This window comes from Bubalus bubalis, chromosome 24 (genome assembly GCF_019923935.1).
Source record: "Bubalus bubalis isolate 160015118507 breed Murrah chromosome 24, NDDB_SH_1, whole genome shotgun sequence".
Taxonomy (NCBI): Eukaryota; Metazoa; Chordata; class Mammalia; order Artiodactyla; family Bovidae; genus Bubalus; species Bubalus bubalis.
This window is the reverse complement of record NC_059180.1, coordinates 41,450,408-41,472,961: the sequence shown is the minus strand read 5'-3', so window position 1 is coordinate 41,472,961 and position 22,554 is coordinate 41,450,408. Positions and strand designations below refer to the sequence as shown.

Sequence of the window (22,554 nt, the reverse complement as noted above, 5' to 3'; positions counted from 1 at the left end):
CCCTGAGTTAATTTTTGAATATGGTGTGAGGTGAGGGCCTAACCTCATTCTTTAGCATTTAGATCCATTTTTCCCAGCATCATTTGAAAAGACTATCCTCTTCCCTCTGAATGGTTTTGGCACCCTGTCAAAGACCATTTGACCAAACATGTGAGGGATTCTCTAGGCTCTGCTTTCTATTCTGTTGATCTGTGTGTCTATTTTTGTGCTATTACCAGTTTTGATTACTTTGTATTAAGTTTTAAAATCAGGAAGTGTGAGCCCGTCGACTTTCTTCTTTTTCAAAGTTGTTTTCATTATTTGGGGCCCTTGCAATTCCATGTGGACTTGAGGATTGACTTTTATATTTCTATAAAACAGGCCATTGGAATTTTGATAGAGATGCATCAACTTAGTAGATACTTTATTAGTACTGTCAACTTAACAGAATTAAGTCATCAAATCCATGGACATAGATGCTTCTCATTTTTGCACCTTTCAGTGTAGAAGTCGTTCACCTCCTTGGTTTTATTTATTCTTAGGTTTTTGATCCTTTTGGATGCTATTGTAAGTGGTATTGTTCCCTTAGTTTCTTTTTCAGATTGTTCATTGCAGGTATAGAAACACATCTGATTTTTGCATGTTGATCTCATACCCTCAGTCTTTGCTGAATTAATTTATTAGCTCCAGTAGTATTTTTGTGGATCACTGGACTTTTCTATATATGATTATATCATCTGTGAATATGGTTTCACTGCTTCCTTTCCAATTTCAAAGCCTTTTAATTATTTTTCTTGACTAATTGCTCTGGCTCAATCTCCAGTGCAGTGTTGAATAGCAGTGGTGCACATGGGTGTCCTTGTCTTGGTGTTGATCACAGAGGTAAAGTTTACAGTCTCTCACCATTGAGGATGACATTAGCTGTGGGGTTTTTCATGAATGTTTGTTATGTGTGGAAGTGCCCTTCTCTTCCTAGTTTTCTGAGTGGTTTTATCATGAGAGCAAATGACTTTCTTACATCAACTGAAAGACTTTTTTTCCCTGCACCTATATTCTGTTACTAGAGAAGGAAATGGCAATCCACTCCAGTATTCTTGCCTGGAGAATCTCATGGACAGAGAAGCCTGGCAGGCTACAGTCCATGGGGTTGCAAGAGTCGGACACGACACGGTGACCAAACCACCACCACCACATTCTGTTGATGTGGTGTATTACATTGATCGATTTTATGTTGAACCACTCTGGCATTTCTGGGGAAAATCCCACTCAGTCATGGCATATAATTCTCTTAATATGCTGATAGACTTGTTTTGCTAGTATTTTGTTGAGGATTTTTGTTATAAATAATTCTGATAACAGAATTATCTCTGTTCATAAAGGATACTGGTGTCTTTGTCTGTCTTTGTTACCAGGGTAATACTGCCCTCATAAGATGAGTTAGGAAGTGTTCCCTCCTTTTCTGATTTTTTTGGGAAAGAGTTTGGGAGGGATTTGTGTTAACTTTTCTTTGAATTCTTGGGAGTATTCTGTAACAAAGCCATCTGCTTCAGTCTTTTTCTCTGCTGGGAAGTTTTGATTACTGATTCAATCTTATGTGCAAGAGATCTCTTCAATTTCCTTTTTCTTCTTGAGTCACTTTGAGCGTTTCATGTCTTTAGGAATTTGGGTCGTCTAGGTTACCTGATTTGTTGGCACATTTGTTCACACTGTTTTCTTGTGGTCCTTTTTATGTCTGTGATGTAGATAGTAATGTCCCACTTAGCTTTTTTGATTTTAGTTGTTTGTATCTTCTCTTTTCGTCAGTAAAAGCTACTGTTGCGTCAATTCTGTTGATTATTTTAGGAACTATAAAGGTTAAGTTTTCTGACATGTGAGTTCCACCTTTGGAATTGAGTCCCTGAGCGCAAAGGTCCATGGTGTCCTCAGGCCACAGGATATAGGGTGGGAGTGGATCTTGGGGACAGGTTGTCATGATGCTGAGCAAGGGAACCTCTCCGCAGAGGGACGCAAGTAGCCTTCTTGGAATTCAAGTGTCCTTCGTACCAGAGTCTGTTCACTTCTGAAAGGGGTGTTGACCCAGCGTGCTGGCGGTGTGGGGGCGAGGGGCGCTGGGAGTGACAAACAGGCTGATAAAACTCAGGTAAAAGGCTGCCTCCCAGTCCCTGCGCGTGAGCACCTCAGTCCCTGCCTCTGCCGTTTGCTGCGTTAAGAGGAGACCACGGTCTAATTCACGAAGCCCTGCAAGCGCAGCCACTGTGTGAGGGTCCTCAGCTGTGCTTAGAAATCGGGGGAACAGGAAGAAAGACAGTAAGCGTGCAGCCCGAGGAGAAGACGGAAGGCAGACCTGGAAAAGGTGGCAGGAAGGAAAAGCACGCGTGCGGGTGAGACAGAGCAGGACAGCTGACCTGAGAAGCTGGAGTGGCTGCTGAGAACAGGGGCGAGGGGACCGAGAACAGCCCCCGACGAATGTCGGGGGGAGCAGGCCTCAGCCCCTGGGCGGCCTCCAGCGGGGCAGTCGAGACAGGTAGCCAGGCACTCAGGGCCGCTCAGGCTTCCACGTCTCCACGGGCCATTCTAAAAACTGACAGCCTCAGGAGATGGTCCTGCCCCTGAGGGGCCACAGGCCGGTGTTTACCGACCCTGTCCCTCCAGAGCCGGCGGCCTAAGAGCGCTGAACGTCGGGCCATCCCTGTGAGGACGCGGAAGCCTGGGGAGAGGAGGGCTGGATCTGACTGAAGGTGGGCGTGGCCTCAGCGTTTATCATCTCCGAGAGAGAAGACCTTCTGGCAAAGGGATGATGCCCAGAGCCCCTTTGATGGAGGCAGGCTCTCACACACCCTGCTCAGGGGGATAGGACCTGTGTTGAGCCTTTTGCTCTGTCCTCAAGCAAGAGGGAGGCAGTGGGTCCTCCCTGAGACAGGCCCCCAGCTGAGCCCCCAGCCAGACTCAGTGGGTCACCTGAGCTTAGCTGCTGCTTGGTGACCGGAGGCCCAAGTCCTGTCTTGGAGCAAGAGGGCCGAGTGCAGGGCCCTCGAGTTAGAGAGTTGTGGGGAGGTGTGGGGCTGGGCCCGGGCGTTGCAACCATCACCACATAGACCCCCATTCAGACTGAGGCAGCCACAGGGGCAGAGTGCTCTGCAGGGGAGAAGCCCCCAGACGGGGCGGGGGTCTCATCGAGGGCGAGCCTGTCAGGCAGAGGTTTCCATGAGGCGGCAGCTCGAGAGAGCGGGTGGGAAGAACTGACCTTAAATTTCCAGTCCCCTAGAGGGTCAATGCCCAGGCCACACTCTGCTCACCTCTCTTGCGAGCAGGCCACCCCTTCCTGTGTTGTGAGAATATCTCTGCCCCTGCCTTGAGTGGACTCCTGGTTTTAGAAGGTGAACCTAGGACCCTGTGCAGTGGCCCGTACCTGATAGAAATTCAGTTCCCAACCTGCAGCTGAGCTTCTTGTCGAGGAGGGCGGATCCTCACCCACCAGGACCCCCAGGACTCAGTCGCCTGTCCTGGGAGGGGTGAGCCAAGCCCCAACCTTGTGTCCCTGCCCCCCCGACCTCCCCACCAACAGCTGACTGTCCTGACACTGGACAGAGGCAGCTTCAGTTGGAGCAGACACACGTCTCTGGGCCTTTCTCTTGCATCAGGTCAACAGTGTATCCAGCACTGGGGGGCCAGCGTGAGCCCCTGCCAACCCATGTGTGACCAGGAGCAGCTGGGGTCGAGCAAAGGCAGGAGAGGTGGCCCTGAGTGTCGTGAGCACCGCGAGCTCCCAGTGCAAAGGCCCTGTGGCCCCACATGGCTGGTGGGTGAGCAGGATGAGAGGACGCAGGGGAGGGGCAAGGTGATGGGTGGAGACCACAGGTTCAGGCTCAGTGAGGTGGACCATGGGAGGGCTTTGCAGGAGGGTGGGCTCTGACTGTTCTCGACAGGAGGGTGTGGGTCTCAGGACAGGCTCTGAAGGTCGGGGTGGGGCCGCTTCTGACCAGTAGGGACCCCTCAGGGACCCGAGCCTGTGGAGGCATGGGCAGGTCTGATGGGGCCCTTGATTTGTTAGTGGGCCATGCACCCACCCTGACTGCACCTGGGATGTCCCCTGGGGTGAGAGCATGCCACTGGGTTCCTGGGCCACCTTCCTGCTATCACTCCTGTCCATGGCTCCACCCATGGCTCCGCCCAGCCTGCAGGTCTGAGATCACCGTCTGTGTGTGTCCTAAGAGGTCCCAGGAGTCTTGGGACCAGTATGGCTGGACCAAAGCCAAGAGAAGAGCCCATACCAGGAGTGCCGAGTCCTGACGGCTCCCCGGCCTGATCCCTGGGTGGCGCTGAGCCCAGAGTGTGGTGGGCAGGGCTGGCAGGGCGGACACCCACCACGGCTCCTGGCAAGGAGGCCACCTGTGGTTCTGGGGCCAGGGGGCCACCCGGAGCCAAGACACAGTGTCTCTTCAGGCCCCCTGCCCGTCCTGGGCCCCACAGGGGCACCCCTGGTACTCCCACCCACTGGCAGGGTCCCCAGGACAGCCCCCCGGGAAGGGCCCAGGCACGGCGGGCCAGCGGTAGCTCCATGCAGCCATCGTGGGCAGACGTGCTGGCTCCAGGCTCCGTGTCTGAGGCCCCATCTGTCCCGTGGTAGACACAGGGCGCCTGTTTGCCTGCGAGCAGAACACGGCCTCTCTGTTGGCACCTGGGCCGGCTGGCCCCCAGGCGGGCGGGGGGGCTCTGCACAGACTCACGCTTGTGCCCACCTCAGTCTGGCCTCCTGGCCTAGACCAGCTTGTTCTCGTGGGGACCCTCCGCATTGCAGCAGGCGCCGTGGATGGCTGGGGGGGCAGGTGTCCACTCACCGCTGACGTCAGGCTGTGGAGGTTCTGGGCTGCAGCCCAGGAGGGTCGCCAAGCAACAAACCATTAATCCAGTTCCACCTGAAGTGAGCAGGCCACAGAGCGGCTGCCCTGGGGACCCCGCACCCCAGTGTCCGGGCCAGGGCTGACCACTCTGCTGTGCCCCCCTCCCGGGTCAGGGTCAGGGTGCAGGAGGCTCCAGCGTGAGATGGAGCGCGTGGTCACAGGTGGGGGGAGGACCTCGATCAGGGTTGGTGGGGGTAGCCCACCCAAGGAGGACAGAGGCCCTGTCTACACCCTTGGGCATTGGTCACTGCAGGGGAGAGTGGGTGCAGGGGTGTGTGGGCTCTGAGGGGAGCCCCAGCTTCTCCCACACACGCACCTCCTGCATGCAGTGGGGACCCACTCTGGAGCAGAAAGGAGAGGCAGGGTTTTCTCCTGGCCACACTGGCATACGACACGCTGGGCTGAGGACCAGCCCGCTGGTGCCAAGGACCCAGAGTGGGTGCTGCAGGCACAGCTGGGGGCAGAGGCCACGCGGGCAGCACTGGGACGCCAGTGCCCGGGGCCTGCTGACCTGGAGCGCGGCCAGGGAGGGGCTCAGGGCCCCCTGGTGAGCAGCGATGTGGGGCCCAGGCAGACGAGGAAGCGTGGACCCCATCCGGGCCAGCAGCCCCTCCTCTCCAGCCCTGCTTCCCACACGTCCTTGGGGACGGAGACCCCCACTCAGAGCAACCAGCCGCTGTCTTCCTGCTTTATTTCCTGCCACGAGCCCTGGCCGCCTCTACTCAGGTTCTGGGTACGGCCACTCCCGGGACGTGAAGTAGCCCCTCAGGTCCTGGCGGCTGAGCGGCGGGAAGTAGGGGCCAAGCCGCCTGCGGATCCACCACTTGCCCTCGGCCGCGTGCCTGCCCCCAGGGCGGCTGAACTTGTACCTGTAGTGCTCTCCTCGGACCCACCTGCAAGGCGAGGGCAGCGGGCAGCCTCAGCCCCTGGACGGCCCTGGGCGCAGAGCTGGGCTGTGCCCGGCCAGAAGCAGCCAGAGGCCCAGCCTGTGATGGCAGGCAGTGGGGCTCGGGAGCAGAAGGGCCAAGCTTCAGGGCCTGCAGACTGAGCCTGCGGTCCTCAGTGGGTATGTGGGGCCTCGGGACTGCTGTGTCCAGGCCTGGTTCTGGGCCGGGCCGGCCCCCAGGGCAGAGCTCTGCATTTAGGAGAGAAGCCCTGAGGGGCAGCCGAGGCTGCAGCGGGGGCCTGTCTGGCAGGGGCGTCTCACCTGGGGGGGTCCCGGCCCTCAAAGGGGTTGTGGGCCAGCAGGGACAGGGCCTGCGCGTCGTTGGCCAGGAGCTTGCCCGCCAGGTGGATGATCCATTCGTTGTGCTCGTAGGTCTGGGGGTGAGGAGAGGACGGGGCACTCGGGGTGCAGACAGCTGAGAGCCCCCATGTGTGTGCACCCCGCCCCTCCCTCCTGACAGCTACCAGCCTTCAGGCTGCCGGCCTGGGCGCCCTGACTCAGCACACTTGGCAGTTAGCTCTCCTGGGTGGGGCTTTCCTGGGGGCCTGTACCCCGTGGTGTTGGTCCTTCCTGTTCTTGCCGCCTGCTTGCTCTCCTGGGCGCCTCCCCCGTGTCCTGTCCTCGGGGACCTGGGTGGAATGGGGCCAGGCCTGGCTTTGTCATTGGCAGGACCAGGGGTCCCAGACACGTGACTGAGCCTCCCAGAGGCTGTCGTCCTGGGCGGGGGTCACAGTCCTGCCGGTTTGCTCGGGTCTGAGTGAAGGCTCCGCGGATGCTGGCTGCCCTGCTGCTGGCCATGCCTGCCTTGTCTGCTCTGGGGGAAGCACTCTGAGAAGCCGGCAGGGAGGCCCGGCCCTGGGCACCCACAGAGCCTTGGGGGGGGGCCCTGGCAGGTTCCCATGGGCCACGCCCCAGCACAGACTCCCTTACCTCATCCTGTGTCTGTGGGGCCTCCCCACCGAGGGCCTCCCCATCGAGGGTCTCCCCACCGAGGGCCTCACCTGGAAAGCCGCGAACCACATGAGCCAGTCCAGGCGGTGGTGGTACGGCGAGATGAGGCAGGGGCGCCGCCTCAGGTCCCCGGGCTTGCACTTGAACTCGTAGTCCTCCCAGGCAGTGTCGGGCGCACTGGCGTTGGCGCTGGCTGTGCCCTGCAGGATGACCTCCGTGCGCTCCCTGGTGATGCTGGCAGGGATGGGGAGGGGCTGAGTCAGGGCTGAGCCTCCCCACCCTGACCCCCGACCCGAGCAGGCCACGGTAAGGCTGGGGGTGCAGGCGGGGGCTGGCCGCGTGTGCGCGTCTCCCCCGGGGTCTCAGTGGCCCTGAGGTACCTGCCAAAGGCTCCGTATGTGTTGACGATCCGGAGGGGGTTGAAGGAGCTGTTCATGACCTGCCGGGGGCTCAGCAAGTTGAGGACCACGGGGATGCTGAGCCAGGCTACCAGAACGCCCAGTGCCAGGTTGACCGTGCCCCGTGCCACGCTGCCTGCTGGGAGGGGGCACAATGGGTGGGCTGCAGCCCCCAGGCGTGGCCTCTCTGTGGCCCCTTGGGCCCACGGAGACCAAAAGAGGTATAGCTGGTCCCTAGGGGAGTCTGGGAAGGGCTCCCACCACGCGCAGCCCCTTCTCCCTGAGCCTAGGATACCTTCCAGGCTGATGTGGAAACACAGCCACTCCTTTCAGCCCCCCTCCAGCCCCCAAGCTGTCCCAAGACCTGGGCTGGAGTATCTGAGGTCACTGTGCCGAGGACCAGGACACACCGTCCATACCACGCAGGCGAAAGTGACCCTGCCCAGGCGTGGAGACACTGCTCTGTCTCCCAGGCCGCTGGGGTGGGCACGGGGCTGGGTGCCATAGCCTCAGGGGTTGATTGGCACCAGACATGGAGACCACCTGGGCTCCCCAGCCACGCCCGCCTTCCAGTGTCACCCACCACGTGTCCGGGGGGCCCCGGCCCCTCGGGCCTCCTCCTCCTGAATCTTCAGGACTTGGTCCTTGAGGCGGCCAGGCCCCGAGGGAAACAGGCCGCCCAGGGTGGCGTCATCGAAGCAGGCGAGGCTGGGCACGATGGTCAGCCAGTTCAGGAAGCTCAGGTTGCCGCTGATGATGAGGACCACCTGCGGGGAGACAGGCTCCAGCCGCTGCACCTCACGAGCTGTGGTGATGCACGGGCCGGGGTCGCGCCCTTCCCGAAGCCCGTGCTGATCCCAGGTGCCCAGCCCCCTACCCCACCCAGGCCGCTTGCCCTGCCTCCCTCAGACTGGCCCAGGGATGCCCATGTCCCAAACAACCTCAGAGGTGGGCTCTGCCCTGCGCCTCTGGTGAGACCCCTCCTGCTGACCCTGAGTCTGGCCTTTGCCCGCGTGCGGAGGCTGCTGGGGTTCTCAGCTTCACAGCCGGGAAAGGACGAATCTGTGTCTGTGGCAGCTGTCACTGTGACCAGTGAGCAGCAGGCCCAGCGTGCCTTCCTCGACAGCCAGCCCCGGGGCCCTGCAGCGCGTCCCTCACTGGGACGGGGTCTGGATGGGGCTCCTGCTGCTCCCCTGGACCAGGACTGGGGAGTGCGCTGGTGCATGCGCCTGTGTGCCAGCCCGGCTTCCACCACGGAGTGACCAGGCACGAGGCCAGCCCTGGGCCTGGGTCTATCCCCGGGGCAGGCGGCCTGCGAGGTCGGCCTGCACCTGGATGCAACTTAGCTGGACCCTGTCTTCGTGAACCTCCCAGTGCTATCTGCCGGGTGGCTGCCCGAGAGTCTGGTCACTGCCCGTCTTGAGAAGCCTCCATGGGCCCAGCTGGATCCGGTGAGTGTCCCTGTGAGCCTGGATGACCAGGGTCCAAGAAGCCCACACGTACTCAGTCCCCTGGGCTTGGCACTGACCAGACAACTTGTCAGAACTAAGGTCCCCCAAGTGCGGGACAGAAGGGGCTTCCGCTCCCTGGTCTGTCCACGAGTGTTGCTGCCTGCGTCCGGGGGTTGCCTCCCAGCCAGAAGCTCCATAGGGTCCCTTCTGGTAACCGCATGTCTGTCAGCTGTTCTAGAGACTCAAAGTGGCAGGTTCTCCATGATGCAGACCTGGCTGTCAAGGGTGTGGCTGGGAGTGGGGTGGTCTTCACTCAAGGGGAGAAGAGGCTGCAGGGTCACGCCCGCCCGTGTGCCCGGCAGGCGCCTCTGAGCACAGGGCCCCAGGCCAACTGCACACAGAGCTTCTGGGTCCTTACAGGAGTGACAGACACAGGGGAGGAGGCTCCAGGTGACTCAGCAGGGGGCTGGCTGGAGGCCAGGGAGGGTGAGGGGAGCACCCGGACACCCCCGTGCCTCGCTGAGTGCAGGTCCCGGCAGAGCCTGTCCTGTCAGCATGCAGACTGCCAGCTGCAGCCTCTTCATTTTCATTATTTGGTTTTCAAAGAGGTGACATTTTCCACTTTCAGGAAGTCCAAGTTACACTTTTAAAAAACTTTACAATTTTGCTTTTTGCGTCCCATCTAAGAAATCTTTTCTTCTTTCAGAGATATAAAGATCTAAAAATTTTCCAGGTCTGGATATTATATGTTTAGGTCTCAGATCTATTTCAAATTAGCGTTTTGGGGAAGGTGTGAGATAAGGGTCACACTGGCTCTGCTTTGGTCCAGGCTCTGCCCCTGGGGGTGGTGGGGCTCAGACCCGCAAGGAAGCAGGGGCTCTGGGACGACGGGGGTCTCAGGTGTGGGCGGTCCATGTGGCGGTGTCTACAGGGAGACACTGCCTCAAACACCACCTCAGAAAAGGGGAAACGACACCAGGAGCTGCAGGTCAGCAAGGTAGAAGGAAACGGGGATCAGTAGCACCAGCAAGTAAACAGACCCTCAGTGAAAAGAGACCCTCAGTGACAGCAGACCCGCAGTGACCACAGCGGAGTCGCCATGGTGATGAGAAGAGTAAGGAGGACTTCATCAAGTTCAGCTGTCCAACCAGATGGTCACATTTCTGCAGAGCAGTCAGACCCGGACCAGCCGACAGCCCCCAAGTAGCAGAGTGACCAAGTGCCCACCCAGGTCGTTTGTGTGCGTATCTGCCGCCCATGGGCTCCTCTGCTTCATGGGTCAGGGCTGAGTGGGGTGTTGAGGGAGGAGGTGAGACCACAGGCCCAGGCCAGAGCTATGCGGCCAGGTGAGGCTCAGCTGATACCCACTCCTTGATTTGTCGTTAAAGCTGTGTCTCCATCCTGGTGACCAGGGAGAACATGTGGTCACAGACACCAGCCTGACCCATGTCTAGCGGGGAGCTGGGTTTTTGACCAGTCAGTTTCATGGACCGTGATGGGGTTTCACAGAGTGTGATGTGAGATGTGGAGTCACAGCTCTCCCTGGATTACTTTGGGATTTTTTGGCTGTGCTGCACAGAGGGGGAATCCTAGTCCCCCAACTAGGGATCGAACCCGTGCTCCCTGCAGTGGAAGTGCGGAGTCTGAACCACTGGCCCACCAGGGAGGTCTCTCCCTGCATTACTCTGGAAAGCTAATTTTCCTGGTTCTGAGCCTAAAAATAATTTCTATGTTTCACTGTCTAGGATGTTAACAAACCCTGGTGCCCAAAGTGGCCCCACTTGCGCCTGCCCTAGTCTGGTGGTCTCTCCCACAGCCACGCCCAGCCCCTTGAGGTCCCTGGGCCTCTGGTCTTGAGCTGGCAGGGCTGCTCGGGGCTGACGGCGCTTTGCCCTGGGGTTTGCTGAGACTGCAGGATCCTGAGGGTCTGGGCTGGGGTGCCAGCAGGCCCTCCACCACCACGGAGGTGGCAGGGGTCATGTGGCCCGGGCCCAGCTCCCCCTGGGCAGACCTTGTCTCCGACCAGCAAGTCCTTAGATCTCCACTGGTTCCTCCTCTGTGTCAGCACGGGCTTAGGGGAGCTGTCCCTTTACCCCTCCTGACAGCCCCGCCAGCGCATTGTGCTTGCGGGTGGGCTGGTCAGCCGAATGGGGCCCGTTCTCTCCGAGGCTCAGCTGTGCAGTAAGGCCACTGGCATTGGAGATGGAGGGTGAGGACACGCGGGTCCCCGGGGGCCTGCCACCCTGGTGCAGCTGTGGGGCCACGTGGGTGGCAAGCCCTCTGCTTACTGCGCAGTTCTTGGCTGAGACGGCCGCCAGAGCTGGGGAGAAGCCCCTGGCACACTGCAGCCTCCATTGCGAAGACACCTCTGGGTCTGGCCCTGGGGGCCCTGCCCGTGTTCCACAGCCCTTGAGAAGGTGCGGGGAGCAGCCGGCCCCATCCATTGTCACACTGCCCTCGGGCCTAGTGACTGCTCGGGCCCCGCGGGCAGCGGATAGGTGGCATGTGCTCAGAGCCGCCGGGCTCTGGGAGAAGCCACCAGTCCCACCACTCCAGCCACACTCAAACTGCCCCCGTCACGCTGCGGAGCAGGGCAGCTAGAGGTTTCCTGGAGCCACCTGCCCACATTCACCCCAGGTGGCCCAAGGGCGGACCTCCCAGCTGTGGCTGGTGCAGCCTGCACCCTCACTGAGCCATAGCCTCGCCTTCCGGCCACATGGGCTCCCGAGACCCCAGAGGCATCCAGAGAAACCGAGGCAGGACACTGCTAGCCTGAAGGACCCCGAGGAGTGAGCAGTATCTGCTCCTCTGCACCCTTGCATGTACACACGCAACGCTAAAACCCAGACAGGTGAGCAGCAGAAGGAATGATGCTCAGGGAGAATCGTGATCTGGGAGACTGAGTGGGGGCCCTCTGTGATGTGGCGCAGGCGCAGGAGGCCCTTTGAGGGAGATGATGCAGCAGAGCCAACAGCTCCTAGACGGACTCCCGGACCAGAGTGAACGGCGCTCTCGGGCCTGAGGAGGCCTGGGATGAGGGTGCCTACAGTTTACTGGAGTGAGACCTCAGCCCACACGTGTTCTGGCCATTTCCCATTTCCGAGGATGAGTCAAAAGTAAAACAGTGTAAGCCTTTAGCCTGAAAAATGTTAAAAAATTAGAAGAAAAGGAAAGAAAAGTGAGGAAGGCAGCCCAGGGAGGCAGGACACCTGCCAACTGAGCTCGGAGCCCCTCAGTGGTCTCCACTCAGCTCCATGAATGAGAGGGAGGTGGGCAGCAGCAGGAATGTGAAGAAGGGTGATCAGGACGCAGGGTCCCTCAAGAGAGCTGAGCTGAGCATGAGGCCTGGCAGTGTCAGGACCCGCCACCCCTACCACGGACGAGGATCGAGAGCAAGGCCCACGGACACTGGCATCACCCCTGTTCCCCGCACACTTCCTCTGCTCTGCTGAGCCGAGTTTGCCAAGACCCCACCACCGCCGCCTCCACCCCAAGAAGCAGGGCTGCACCTCAGGGCTGTCTGCCTTATGCTCAGAGGCCACACAAATGACTGCATTTGGAAAAACGAAGCATCTGAGATGCTGGGAGCTGGAGGGGCTGGCTCGCCACGTGGGCACAGGGCAGGGGGCTCAGGAACCGAGAGCTGCAGTTCCGCCTCGGTTCCCTCGGCCACGGAGCTCGGAGGATGGGGCCTCCTCTGTGAGGCCGGGGAAAGTGCTTGACCCACCCAGGGTGTGTCCTCACTGACCTTACTCGGGTCTGGAAGACCCCTGAGTCCTGGGAACTCATGTGGAGAGACATTGTGTGTCCAGGAGGCTCAGAAAGCGATTTGTAAGGGAATCAGTGGCTGTCAGGAGAGAATCCGCAACACTGGCGTCCAGCAGTGACGGAAAGGTAACAGCCTGGAAGTGCTGAGTAGCCTGAAGGCACAGGCAGAGAAAAAACCTGCCCGGGGCAGAGTCAGAAGCCAAAACGGGCTGAAGCCAGTGGCTAAGAATGTGAAAACAGCTACTGTCAAAAATTAAGGGGCTTAAGACAGTCGTAAGTAAGAGAAATATGAAAATGCCAAAGAACTGGGCGGAAACTCGAGAGTTTAAAAAGTAACATATAAAACAATTCACTGGATAGGCTTTTGACAAAATTGACGCTGTAGAAGGAGTCGGTGAATCTGAGCCAGGACCACAGGAGCTCTGTGAAGTGAGGCACTGGGAGAAGTGGACCCGAGCAGGGCCCGGGGGACAGAGCCAAGCAGCCTGGCGGACGAGTGACCTAAACCCCGGGAGGGGAGGGGCGCGGAGGAACATGAAGAGACTTCTCAGTGATGAGAACTACATACAGATCACGGAAGCCTAGGAAATCTCAAAACAGGATAAACTCGAAGAAAGCCACACCCAAGGCACACTGAATCAACATGCTGAAAAACTGAAAAAGAAAAATCACAGAGGCTGCCAGAAGGGAGGAGTCATGGCCAGAGGGGTGGGGCTCAGGGCCCCCAGACTCCCCAGCGAGACCCCAGAGGGCTGAAGGGAAGTCACTTGCCAGCAGCCTCTGCTATGAAATGTTAGAAAACTACGGGACACAAAGGGAAAGTGGGCAAGCAGGACGCGCACGCCGGCAGGCAGGGGCTGGACATGGCAGCCTGTGGGCTGCTTATATGAGGCAGTTACGCAGCGTGGTCGCAGCTGCTGGAGTGACGGCTGCAAAGCTTTAACAGTGAGTGCGAACTTGTGCTTGTGATGAGAAGACCCCACATGCCCAGCAGGGTTCCCTGGGGGCCTTTGTTCCCCTCATTTCTGTTCCAAGCCAGTTATTTTCCATTCGGAATGAGAGTCATCTGAGGGGCCCTGGGTGCCTCTGGACCCATGAGGGCCACGGCCCAGCATGGGCACAAGGCTTCAGCTGGCGTGGCTCCCACAGCGATGACGCTGCCCACGCCCCCCCAGCTTTGGTCTGGGACCCCATCGTCTCACTGGCTGTAACCCAAGCCCTCCTGGAGAGACAGACACCAGGCCACCCCTGGGGGACCATAGTCTCTCCCACCCGCTCATGGCAAACATGGCTGGTCTGACTGCAGCCGTTGGGGGCCAAGGAAGCACCCCAGGGAGGGGTCGGGCGGCTCAGCACAGGTGGGGCTGGGACCCCTTGAGTCAGCTCAGGCCCTGAGTTTTCTGAGGGGGGGTTCTCCATCTTTGAATGGCCCCACCAGTGTGAGCCCTGGAGAGAGGCCATCGCCGTGCAGCCCTGGCACTCCTAGCCAGAGCTGTGGGGGCCGCAGGTCTGGGGCCATGCAGCCTTCTGAGGTCTGGGGCAGTGTGTCCGCTTGGCGCCTTGGCCTTGCTGGCTGGGGCTTTGAGTTCTGTGTCCTGAGGAGGCTTTGCTGGTTGGCCTCAGCCTCCTGCCCAGTGACCTCGGTGTCCCGGCTGCAGACTCAGCTGCAGGAGTTACGGTATGGGGCCAGCGCCAGAGTGGTCCTTTCTCCTGAGAGCTGTAGGAAGGCCAGGGCCACAAGCTGCCCCCACGACGCCGGTGTCTGGCTAGCCTGCCCTGGGCGTGGTCCTCTGGCCACTGGCTCAGGCTCCCCAGCTTTGGAGCCCAGGAGATGAGGACACTCCCTCATTGGCACAGCCACCTGAGTGGCCGTGACCGTCTGGATGTGGCAGGAGGGGCTCTTGTTGGGGGGCGAGGCAGGGCCCCGGGTGCTGGTCCACAGGCCACAACCAAGAACGCCCTGGCCCAGCAAGTTCCTGAGGCCCTGCAGTTCCAGCTGCATGAGGACTCGGCAGCCTAAGTCCATGTGTGGCCCTAACGACCTTTGAGCAATGCCTAGCTTTCCCACCCCAGTCCTGCCTCAGTGGGTCCCCTGGGCCCAGAGATACCCCTCCCTGTCACTTCACTGTGTGCCCAGCTGGGGGGTCTGACCCAGAGAATGAGGTTCATCAGAGCGTTTGGGGATGGAGGCCTGTTTCTAACATGGCAGCGGGAGCCCCAGGGACTCAGGAGGCTGTCGTGGCACCCCTGTCCAGCACACGCTGGCCATGACCCTGTGCCAGGGGACAGTGGGAAGACGAGCTGTGAGGTGCGACCTTAGGCCCAGGAGTTGCCCCTCAAGGAGGGGGAGGGTGCTCGTGGGTGATATTCTGTGGCCAGAAGCCCCAGGCAGTTACACTGTTACCCCAGCTGCGGAGAGTTCGCTCAGGCTGGTGGGGGCAGCTCTCTGTGCCCAAAGCTGTAGTGATGTCCCCACAGCGATGTTCCTTGGGCTGTGGCTGATGTCATGGAGTTTAGAAAAAGCCGGACGTGGTGGGAGGTAGGGACAGGAGTCTGGGATGTGAGGTGTGTATTTGCGTGGACCAGGAACCACGGGTCTGGTTCACGTCGGGATAGGAGGTCCCGCTGGGCCCACAGCAAAAGCTGACCACTGGCCCTGCAGGGTCTCTCCTTGGCAGAGCATGGGGTCCGAGGTCGAGGTGGTGCGCCTCCCCATGTAGACAACAGGCCGTCTCTGGAGAACTCGCAGAACCTTCCGGAACAGCTGTGCAAACTGAGCGTGGGAGGAGGTGCGAGTGCTCACATCCTCAGCCCTCTCCTGGGGAACAAACGGAAACAAACAGAGCCAGGGACCCTCGGGGTCGCGGGCGTGGAGACGAGAGCAGCATGCAAACCCACAGCACCCAGTGCCATGCCTGCAGAGGGCTGTGTTCCCGGGAGGCGGGCTTGCAGAGCCACAGGCCGTTCATCCTCTCTGCTCTGGACAGCTGAGGCCTGGCCCCAGGAGGGAACAGAGCAGGCCTCAGAGAAGAGCCGCAGCCTGGGCCTGTCCTGGGCACCATGTGGATGGGGGAATATGACGCTGGGATGTGCCTGGACCAAGGCTCCCAGGGCCTTGGGGGACGGAAGGCGAGTGCACAGCTGGCCTTTGAGAGTGACGCCCAGGGCCACAAGTCGGCCTGACCTGTCAGGGTCCGGCTCTGGCTCTCCTCTGCCCAGTGTCTGTCGCCACCACCGCCCACCACTGTCCACCCGGGCAGCAGAGCCCGAGCTGGGTGAAGACCCAGCCATGTGGCCTGGGAGCCACCGACCCCTGAGCCCCCAAGTCTGCATGGCCCCCACAGTGGAGATGCCAGCACCCCGGCCCAGGACACACTCGGCCAGGCCAGTCCAGTTAAAGGGTCCTCATCCTAAAATGCCATGAGACATCACGTGCACTGGGAACAAACAAAGGCATTTTGAGGCTGCTGGGTCAAATGTCAACATAAATACCTTCCCAAATCCTATTTTCAAGTAGCTAAACCCGTCTACCTGCACCAGTAACCCAAACTTCCTTCAATTAATTTTTTTGTGACATGGCCATTTGCTTTTCCTTACCGCTTGCCAGAGCTGGGCTTGGATTTCTGGAGAGAAACTAGTCAGTGAAGCCTGAGGGATGCCAGGAGGGCCCCTGCCACGTTTATAGCCCTGAGAGGGTTCCAGTGGTCCCAGGCTGGTGAAAGCAGCTGAAGCAGCAACTCATCAATGCCCCCACAGCCTCAAGAGCGATTCACAGTCACCCTGGTGACCATGCAGGCTGAGCAGACCTGGGTGCCCACAGAGGCTGTGCTCCAGGCAGGTCCTCTGAGTTGCCTTGGGAGCGGGACCCATGTTCTCCATCGGCAGAGCAAAGGGGAGCCAGCAATTGGGCATCCTGTGCCAGTGGAGGACCGTCTAGTGTGAGGCTGTGTCCATGCTGCCGGACCTCAAGGGTGCTTGAGCCTTTGCCTGAGCTGAAGTGTGTGCACGGCAGGGACGTGGAGGAGTGCCCCTGGGCTCCTGGGGACGTCCCTCCTCAGAGGCTGTTGGGAGTAAGGGTCACCGGCCAGCCAGAGTTTTGCCCTAGAGTCAAGTCCGGAAGAAGCTGTGGTGCATCCAGACAGTGAAGTATCAGTCAGCAGTAAGAGATGAGCTCTCTACCCACAGAAGGACACAAGCAACCTCAGCTGCACATCACTAAGTAGAGATGCCAGTCTGTAAGGGCCAGTTTGTACTCTTAACTCAGTTTTTCTGTAAATCTAACATTGTTCTTAAAAAGATTGTTGATTAAAAGCAAAGTAGAGCTTAAAATACTGGCAGCAAAAGCAGGTGGGTAGGGGAGACCAAGACGGCACATTGAAGCCACAGGACCATCATGGCGGCAAGGACAGGGATTCAGCATGTGCTCGCCTGAAACAGTATACTCAGTAATTAGGAGAGGGAAAATAACGGAATGAGAAAAACCTCAGAGGAGAGCTAAACAAGGGCAAAGAGAAAACAAAGCTGTGGAAATAAATGCACCTGCTGAAGTACAGGAACTTTTCACTGAAAGAGCATGAGGCTGGTTGGAAAAGAATCTGCTCTGAGCATCATGAGTGACAACTTCCAAGGAAAGGACACAAATCCAGACTGCAAAATAGGAGACTACCACACTTGTTCCTTGACCAGGACGTCTAAAAGCAGATAAAACGGACAAATTCCAAGGAAAATGTTTGCCATTAAAAAACCTACAGAAAACAGAGACCCTTCATGTTCAGCAGCCACGAAAGGTTGTCAGTGGCCACAAAGACCCCGCTCCGCCCACCATGCCCTGCCCGGGCCGAGTGGGGATATCGGAGCAACAGTTCCGTCTTGTTTATGAGGGTGAGAGTGAGACCCTGAGCAGAGCCAGACACGGCCAGTGTGGATAGAAAACCACTGAAGAACCTCACTGACAGTGCAAAAAACCCAGACAAAACGGTAGCAAGTGTACCCAGCAACGTGTTGGCATATACGCAGCACGACTGAGTTTGATTCATTCTAGGAGGGTAACTGACTGTGGCTGCATTTTTGCTAAACCTCACCCACTCATGACTAAAAATACCCAAAACAAAAAACACAAAACTTCTAGTAAACAAGAAACAAGAGAACTTGGTAGAAGCAGCCATAGTAAACAACCAACCAAGCCACAGGCTCCCTCCTGGCGTGGGTCCCCTCCCCCCGCCAGTACCATGGAGCCCACGTCTGGGGCAGCTCGGCACACAGGCCCCACGCCGAGGAGCGGGAAGATGGGGGCACGGTTCGCCGGGCGACGGGGGCCCTGCGGGTCCACCCCCACAGGCGCGGCAGATGGGATGTGGGAGCTCAGGTTCTCCGTGGGCGCGGCTCTCACCTGGAACAGGACCTGCAGGGCCCCGTGGACAATGCACATCCGCCGTCCGAGGAAGATGAAGAAGGGCACCACCAGCTCCAGGAAGTGGTTGCTGAGGGTCTCGAAGCGGTGGAACCACCACGGGGAGCGGTGCAGGAAGTAGGCCACGGGGTTGGGCACCGGTTGTGTCTGTGGGCGAGGGAGGCCCTGAGCTGTGCCTGGAGGCCCCCGGGGACCCGCCCTCCGCACCCTACCCCGTGTGCCCCGTGGCGGCCCTGCCGGAGAGGCACCCCCTCCAGCAGCTCACACGGCCGAGTTGGCACTCCTAGACTTCCCGTACTTCTGACGCCGACCCCTCAGGGACCCCTGAGGGCCCTGGTGACCAGGTGCTCAGAGACGGGGCGGGGGGCACTTGTGGTCACAGCGCTGAGCTGCTCAGGCGCTGGCAAACCCCCGTGAAGGGATGGGGTGTGGGGAGGAGGCGGGATGGCGGGAGCTCACACGTGGAGTTCCTCTCCGAGGACATGCAGGCTGGGGGCGCAGGGTCCCGGCCCCATGTGTGTGTTCCTGGGAATGGCCTCCACATGTGTGTGGGGTAGGCGGGTGCGGCAGGTCCCCAAGGCCTGTGTGTTGACTCAGCCGTGGCGCCGGCGCCCAGGGCCCAGCTGACGGGCCCTGTCCTCCCTGCACATGCAGCCGTCTGCAGAGGGGCCAGCTGTGCCGATGCTGTGTGGGGCTGGGGCGGCCACTGTGGACATCCAGCTCTGTGAAGGGCACGGGGCTGGGGGCGGGACACCAGGCTTCTGCGGCCCCAGCCCCGGTGGACCCACAGCCCCACTGACTCAGAGTGCGCCTCTCCGTGCCTGTGCACAGCGGGTCCGACAAGGGCGCCGGGGTCTGCTGTGCACTCCCCCTCCAGGGCCCTGTGTCCTTTGCACACACACGGCCCACACGTGCACGCATACAGACAGCACGGCTGCCATCAGCCATCAGAGGAAGTGAGTGAGTGTCAGTCGTGTCCAACTCTTTGCAACCACATGGTCTACACAGTCCATGGAATTCTCCAGGCCAGAATACTGGAGTAGGTAGCCTTTTCCTTCTCCAGGGGATCTTCCCCAGGGATTGAACCCAGGTCTCCCGCATTGCAGAGGGAAGGGCTGGGCCAAAGGTAAATGGTACTCTCGGTGGTAACTCCCCTGGATGTGGCTTAGAGCCCAGCGAAAGGAAGCACTCTCCCACAGCTGCCAGCCACGCGGCCCGTGCACCCTGGCCCTGGGTGTGGCTGCGGCCTGACCCTCTCCCTCCCGCCGTGGGTGTGATTCCTCGCGGATTAGCTGTGGACGCTGAGGCACCTGGTGTGCGGTGGGCACACGGAGATGCCGGTCAGAGAGCGCAGGCCCAGGTGCCTGGAGGGTGTGGTGTCCCACTGGACACAGGGAGGTGGGGGCTCCAAGTGCGACGCCCCAGGGAAGGGCCATCAACCCCCACTGGGAGAGTGTCTTCCTGCTAACTTCTCAACTGGACACGATTTCCATCTTACAGAGAAGTCGTTGTTTAGTTGCTCAGTTATGTCCAACTCTGTGACCCCATGGACTGTGGCCTGCCAGGCTCCTCTGTCCATGGGATTTCCCAGGCAAGAATACTGGAGTGGATTGCCATTTTCTCCTCCAGGGGATCTTCCCGACCCAGGGATTAAACCTGCATCTCCTGCATTGGCAGGCGGATTCTTTACTGCTCAGCCACCAGGGAAGCCCAGAGAAGTTGCAAGAACAGTAAAGGAACCTGGATGCCCAGCTTCCCAGGTGTCCCTCTTCTTCCAGCCCCTTCCTCCTTGGGTAGTTTTCTGTGCCTCCTAACACTGAGCTGTGATGACCTTGTGTGGGTCTCGTAGGAGCACAGTGGCCATGATGCTCTTCTGCTTGTTGCCGATGACGTCCTGGTCATGAGAGCAGCCGGGGCCTGGGACCCGCCAGCTCCTGCCTCTCTAGCCCACCTTCTGGGCACCAGGACCCTGACTCTGGGAACCCCAGCTCCTGCCTCTCTAGCCCCCGTCTGGGCGCTGGGATCCCGACTCTGGGACCCCCAGCTCCTGCCTCTAGCCCCCCATCTGGGCACTAGCACCCCAACTCTGGGACCCCCCACCCCCTCGGAGGGAGCAGGCCGAAGCCTCCCCGGGGAAGGAAGACATCCCGCCTGACAGGTGGTGCCCAGACCGGGTGAGAAAGACAGGGCTGGTTTGAGGAGCCCAGGCAAAGGGGGCTGAGCCGATGCCAGAGGAGAAGGTTGTTCTGAGGCCAGATGCCCTCAGGTGAATCACGGAAAGGCCCCAGCATGAGCCTGAGTGTGGTCAGCAGCAGCAGGAGCAGGGATTTGGAGGGCCTGTCCTGAGGGGATGGTGGGCTCAGCCTGCACCCACGCCCCCACCCACCCCTGGCCGCCCTGCTCACCTCGTAGTGGAAGTCCATGCAGGTGAGGTCCCGCCAGCACCGGTCCCCTCGGATCTTGATCAGGCCCTGCAAGGATGGAGAGGACTGTGAGCCACCCCTGCACAGACATGCAGGGGTGACTCAGAAGGGCAACTGCAAACAGTGTTCCTGGAGGGAACATTCAGCATCTCAGGAGTAACAGCAAATGCAGGAAAAAGAAACACTCTCCTTTTTACGTCAGTTCCTCCTGTGTTTCTTTAAAACCCAGCTTTTAGACTCTGAGCATCATCACAGTAATGCAACTGTGAGGTTTTAGAAAAGGCAAATTCATAAAGCACGAGAACACAGCCTGACAGAAATGCCAAGATGGGGGAGGGACGATGTCCCACTGGGCCTCAGACAGAGTATCCACCCGCTGCTGACATGATGGGAAACAGCACGTGGGAGACCCCGGCACTCAGGCACAGCATGAGGGAGACCTCGGGCTCAGGGACTCCTCTGCTGCCCAGTCCACTGGGCAACCCGCTGCAGAGAGGGGCTCCTGTGGGTGAGCGTCCTGGCAGCCCCGCCAGTCTCCCCGCCAGGCAGTGGCCAGCATGCTGCTCTTCAGTGGCCATGAGGGCAGTCAGCTCTCGTGCCTGCCACACATCCTGTTCACCTGCCCTTGGGAATCACAGCTCCACCTGACCCCTACATGGTCAGAAGCCATCTGTCCCCTGGCAGGAGTGAGGCTGTTGCTTGACACAGAGGTTCAGCCCTGATGTCTGTCTCAATGGACAACCGCCCTGGAAGGTGAGAACCGCATCACGAAGACAGCAGCCTGTATGGGAAGGACTCTGGGACAGTCGAGGGCTCTGAGCCAAGAGTAGACAGTGTGAGTCGCCCCACCTGTGGTGGCCAGCAAGGCGGGATGCCTGCCCAGGAGATGAGACGTGCCCCACTCCGGCCTGGCCGGGAGCATGGAGCCCACAGGATGGGCCGAGGACACAGCCAGCTCCTGGCCTGGGCCCCTGTGGGAGGCAGGGATGCCGTGGCACCCGGAACAGACACAAGAAACAGTGGAGCCCTGCGGCAGCCACACTGGCGGCTTCCACGGTGAGGCCAAGTACCTGTGTCCTGGCCGAGCTCACAGGCCAGGTGTGAGTCTGCCGTGCGGCCCAACAGCGAGTTCATACGTGTGTCCCATGGAGGCCACAATACCCAACTGTCCTGGGCACCGTCCTCCCTGGTGGCTGTCCAGCAACCCCCCCGGGGCCTGGGCGCCTCGCAGTCAGGTGGAACCACGCCCGAGGACCTGCTTGCCGTGTCTGCAGACTCTCGAGACAGGTCACTCTGGGGGCGGGGTTGAGGCTCTGGAAAGGGGGTTTGCTGAGATCACGGACGTGCTGAGGAGACAGCTCCCAGCATGGACACCCCAGACTTGGCTGCATCTGCATAGAAGCAGCGCTGCAGACCCCAGCATCCTGTTGGCCGAACGCCCCGCTGGCTCCTGAGGACAACGTGCCAGTTCACACGACGCTCCCCGTGAGCACGGCTCCGCTCCCTACATCCCCCGGAACCCGAGAGTGGCACTCTTTGGAGATTCACGCCAGGCAGAGAAGAAAAAAAACAAAATAATTAAAATGTCATTCAAATTCTAAGCTGATATGAGACACTTAAAAATCTGAAATGTTCTTCTGGGAGCAGAGGATAATTATATTCCTCCCATCTATTGATTTCTCTCTACAATGCAGATGTCAGATTTTCCACGGATTTTTTTTTCTTCCAGAGTAAGTGTCAAAGGAACAAAGCCTTCTTTGAGCCTTTTTCAGCCCAAAATTAATTCCAAAAAAATGGCACAGACAGGCCAGTAAGACACCAAGTGACCTGCAGCTGTCCGCCCAGCCCCTGCTTTTCTTGGGGAAAGGGCAAGTGCCAGGACCTGGGAACGTTCTGGGGCGGCTGAGGGGGCCCAGGCCTCACCTCATGGGCAGCGGGTGGGGACAGCGCCCAGGGGACGCAGAGGGGCTTCTCTCTGAAGCTCACAGGTCCCAGAACTCGCTTCTGAAAATCTCCCCCTTGGAAACGGGAGAAAGAAGGCCTTTGGCCACAGAAAGAACATCACTTTCTTGATGCTACATCTGTCCCCCCACACCTAACTGGGTGAGGGGCTCCCAGGCCTGTGGCGGGGGGAGGGGTGACGGCCTCAGGTTCCGAGCCAGCACCAGCTCCCTCGTCAGCGCCCCAGTGTTGCACGTGCCCTGCACCCCGTTCTCCCCTCAGAGTCTGCTCCAGGAACCCCACTGTTCATCTGTAAGCACAGGCGGCTGCCTTCTGTCTGCTCCTCCCACAAGTGGACACAGCACATCTGCAGGTGCAGGAAGGGG

The 22,554-nt window shown here is 59.4% G+C and overlaps 1 protein-coding gene across 4 annotated transcripts in view; it reads right to left on the bottom strand.

Annotated features, from left to right (window-relative positions):
- Nucleotides 1–200: 200 nt before the first annotated feature.
- Nucleotides 201–22,554, bottom strand: part of LMF1 (lipase maturation factor 1) — a 57,406-nt gene continuing 35,052 nt past the window's right edge. Inside the window, exons 5-12 of one of the 4 annotated variants that reach the window (XM_025274817.3) lie at nt 20,210–20,275; nt 17,784–17,951; nt 7,759–7,942; nt 7,158–7,314; nt 6,828–7,011; nt 6,088–6,200; nt 4,719–4,846; nt 201–4,625 (exon numbers count right to left, since the gene is read on the bottom strand). In XM_025274817.3, the coding sequence (XP_025130602.2) occupies nt 4,738–4,846; nt 6,088–6,200; nt 6,828–7,011; nt 7,158–7,314; nt 7,759–7,942; nt 17,784–17,951; nt 20,210–20,275 (981 nt within the window). In that variant the 3' untranslated portion in view covers nt 201–4,625; nt 4,719–4,737. Of the gene's footprint in view, nt 4,847–5,554; nt 5,774–6,087; nt 6,201–6,827; nt 7,012–7,157; nt 7,315–7,758; nt 7,943–17,783; nt 17,952–20,209; nt 20,276–22,554 lie in introns of those variants that run through there. The other 3 variants (XM_025274816.3, XM_025274815.3, XM_006061662.4) reach the window with 3 other exon arrangements.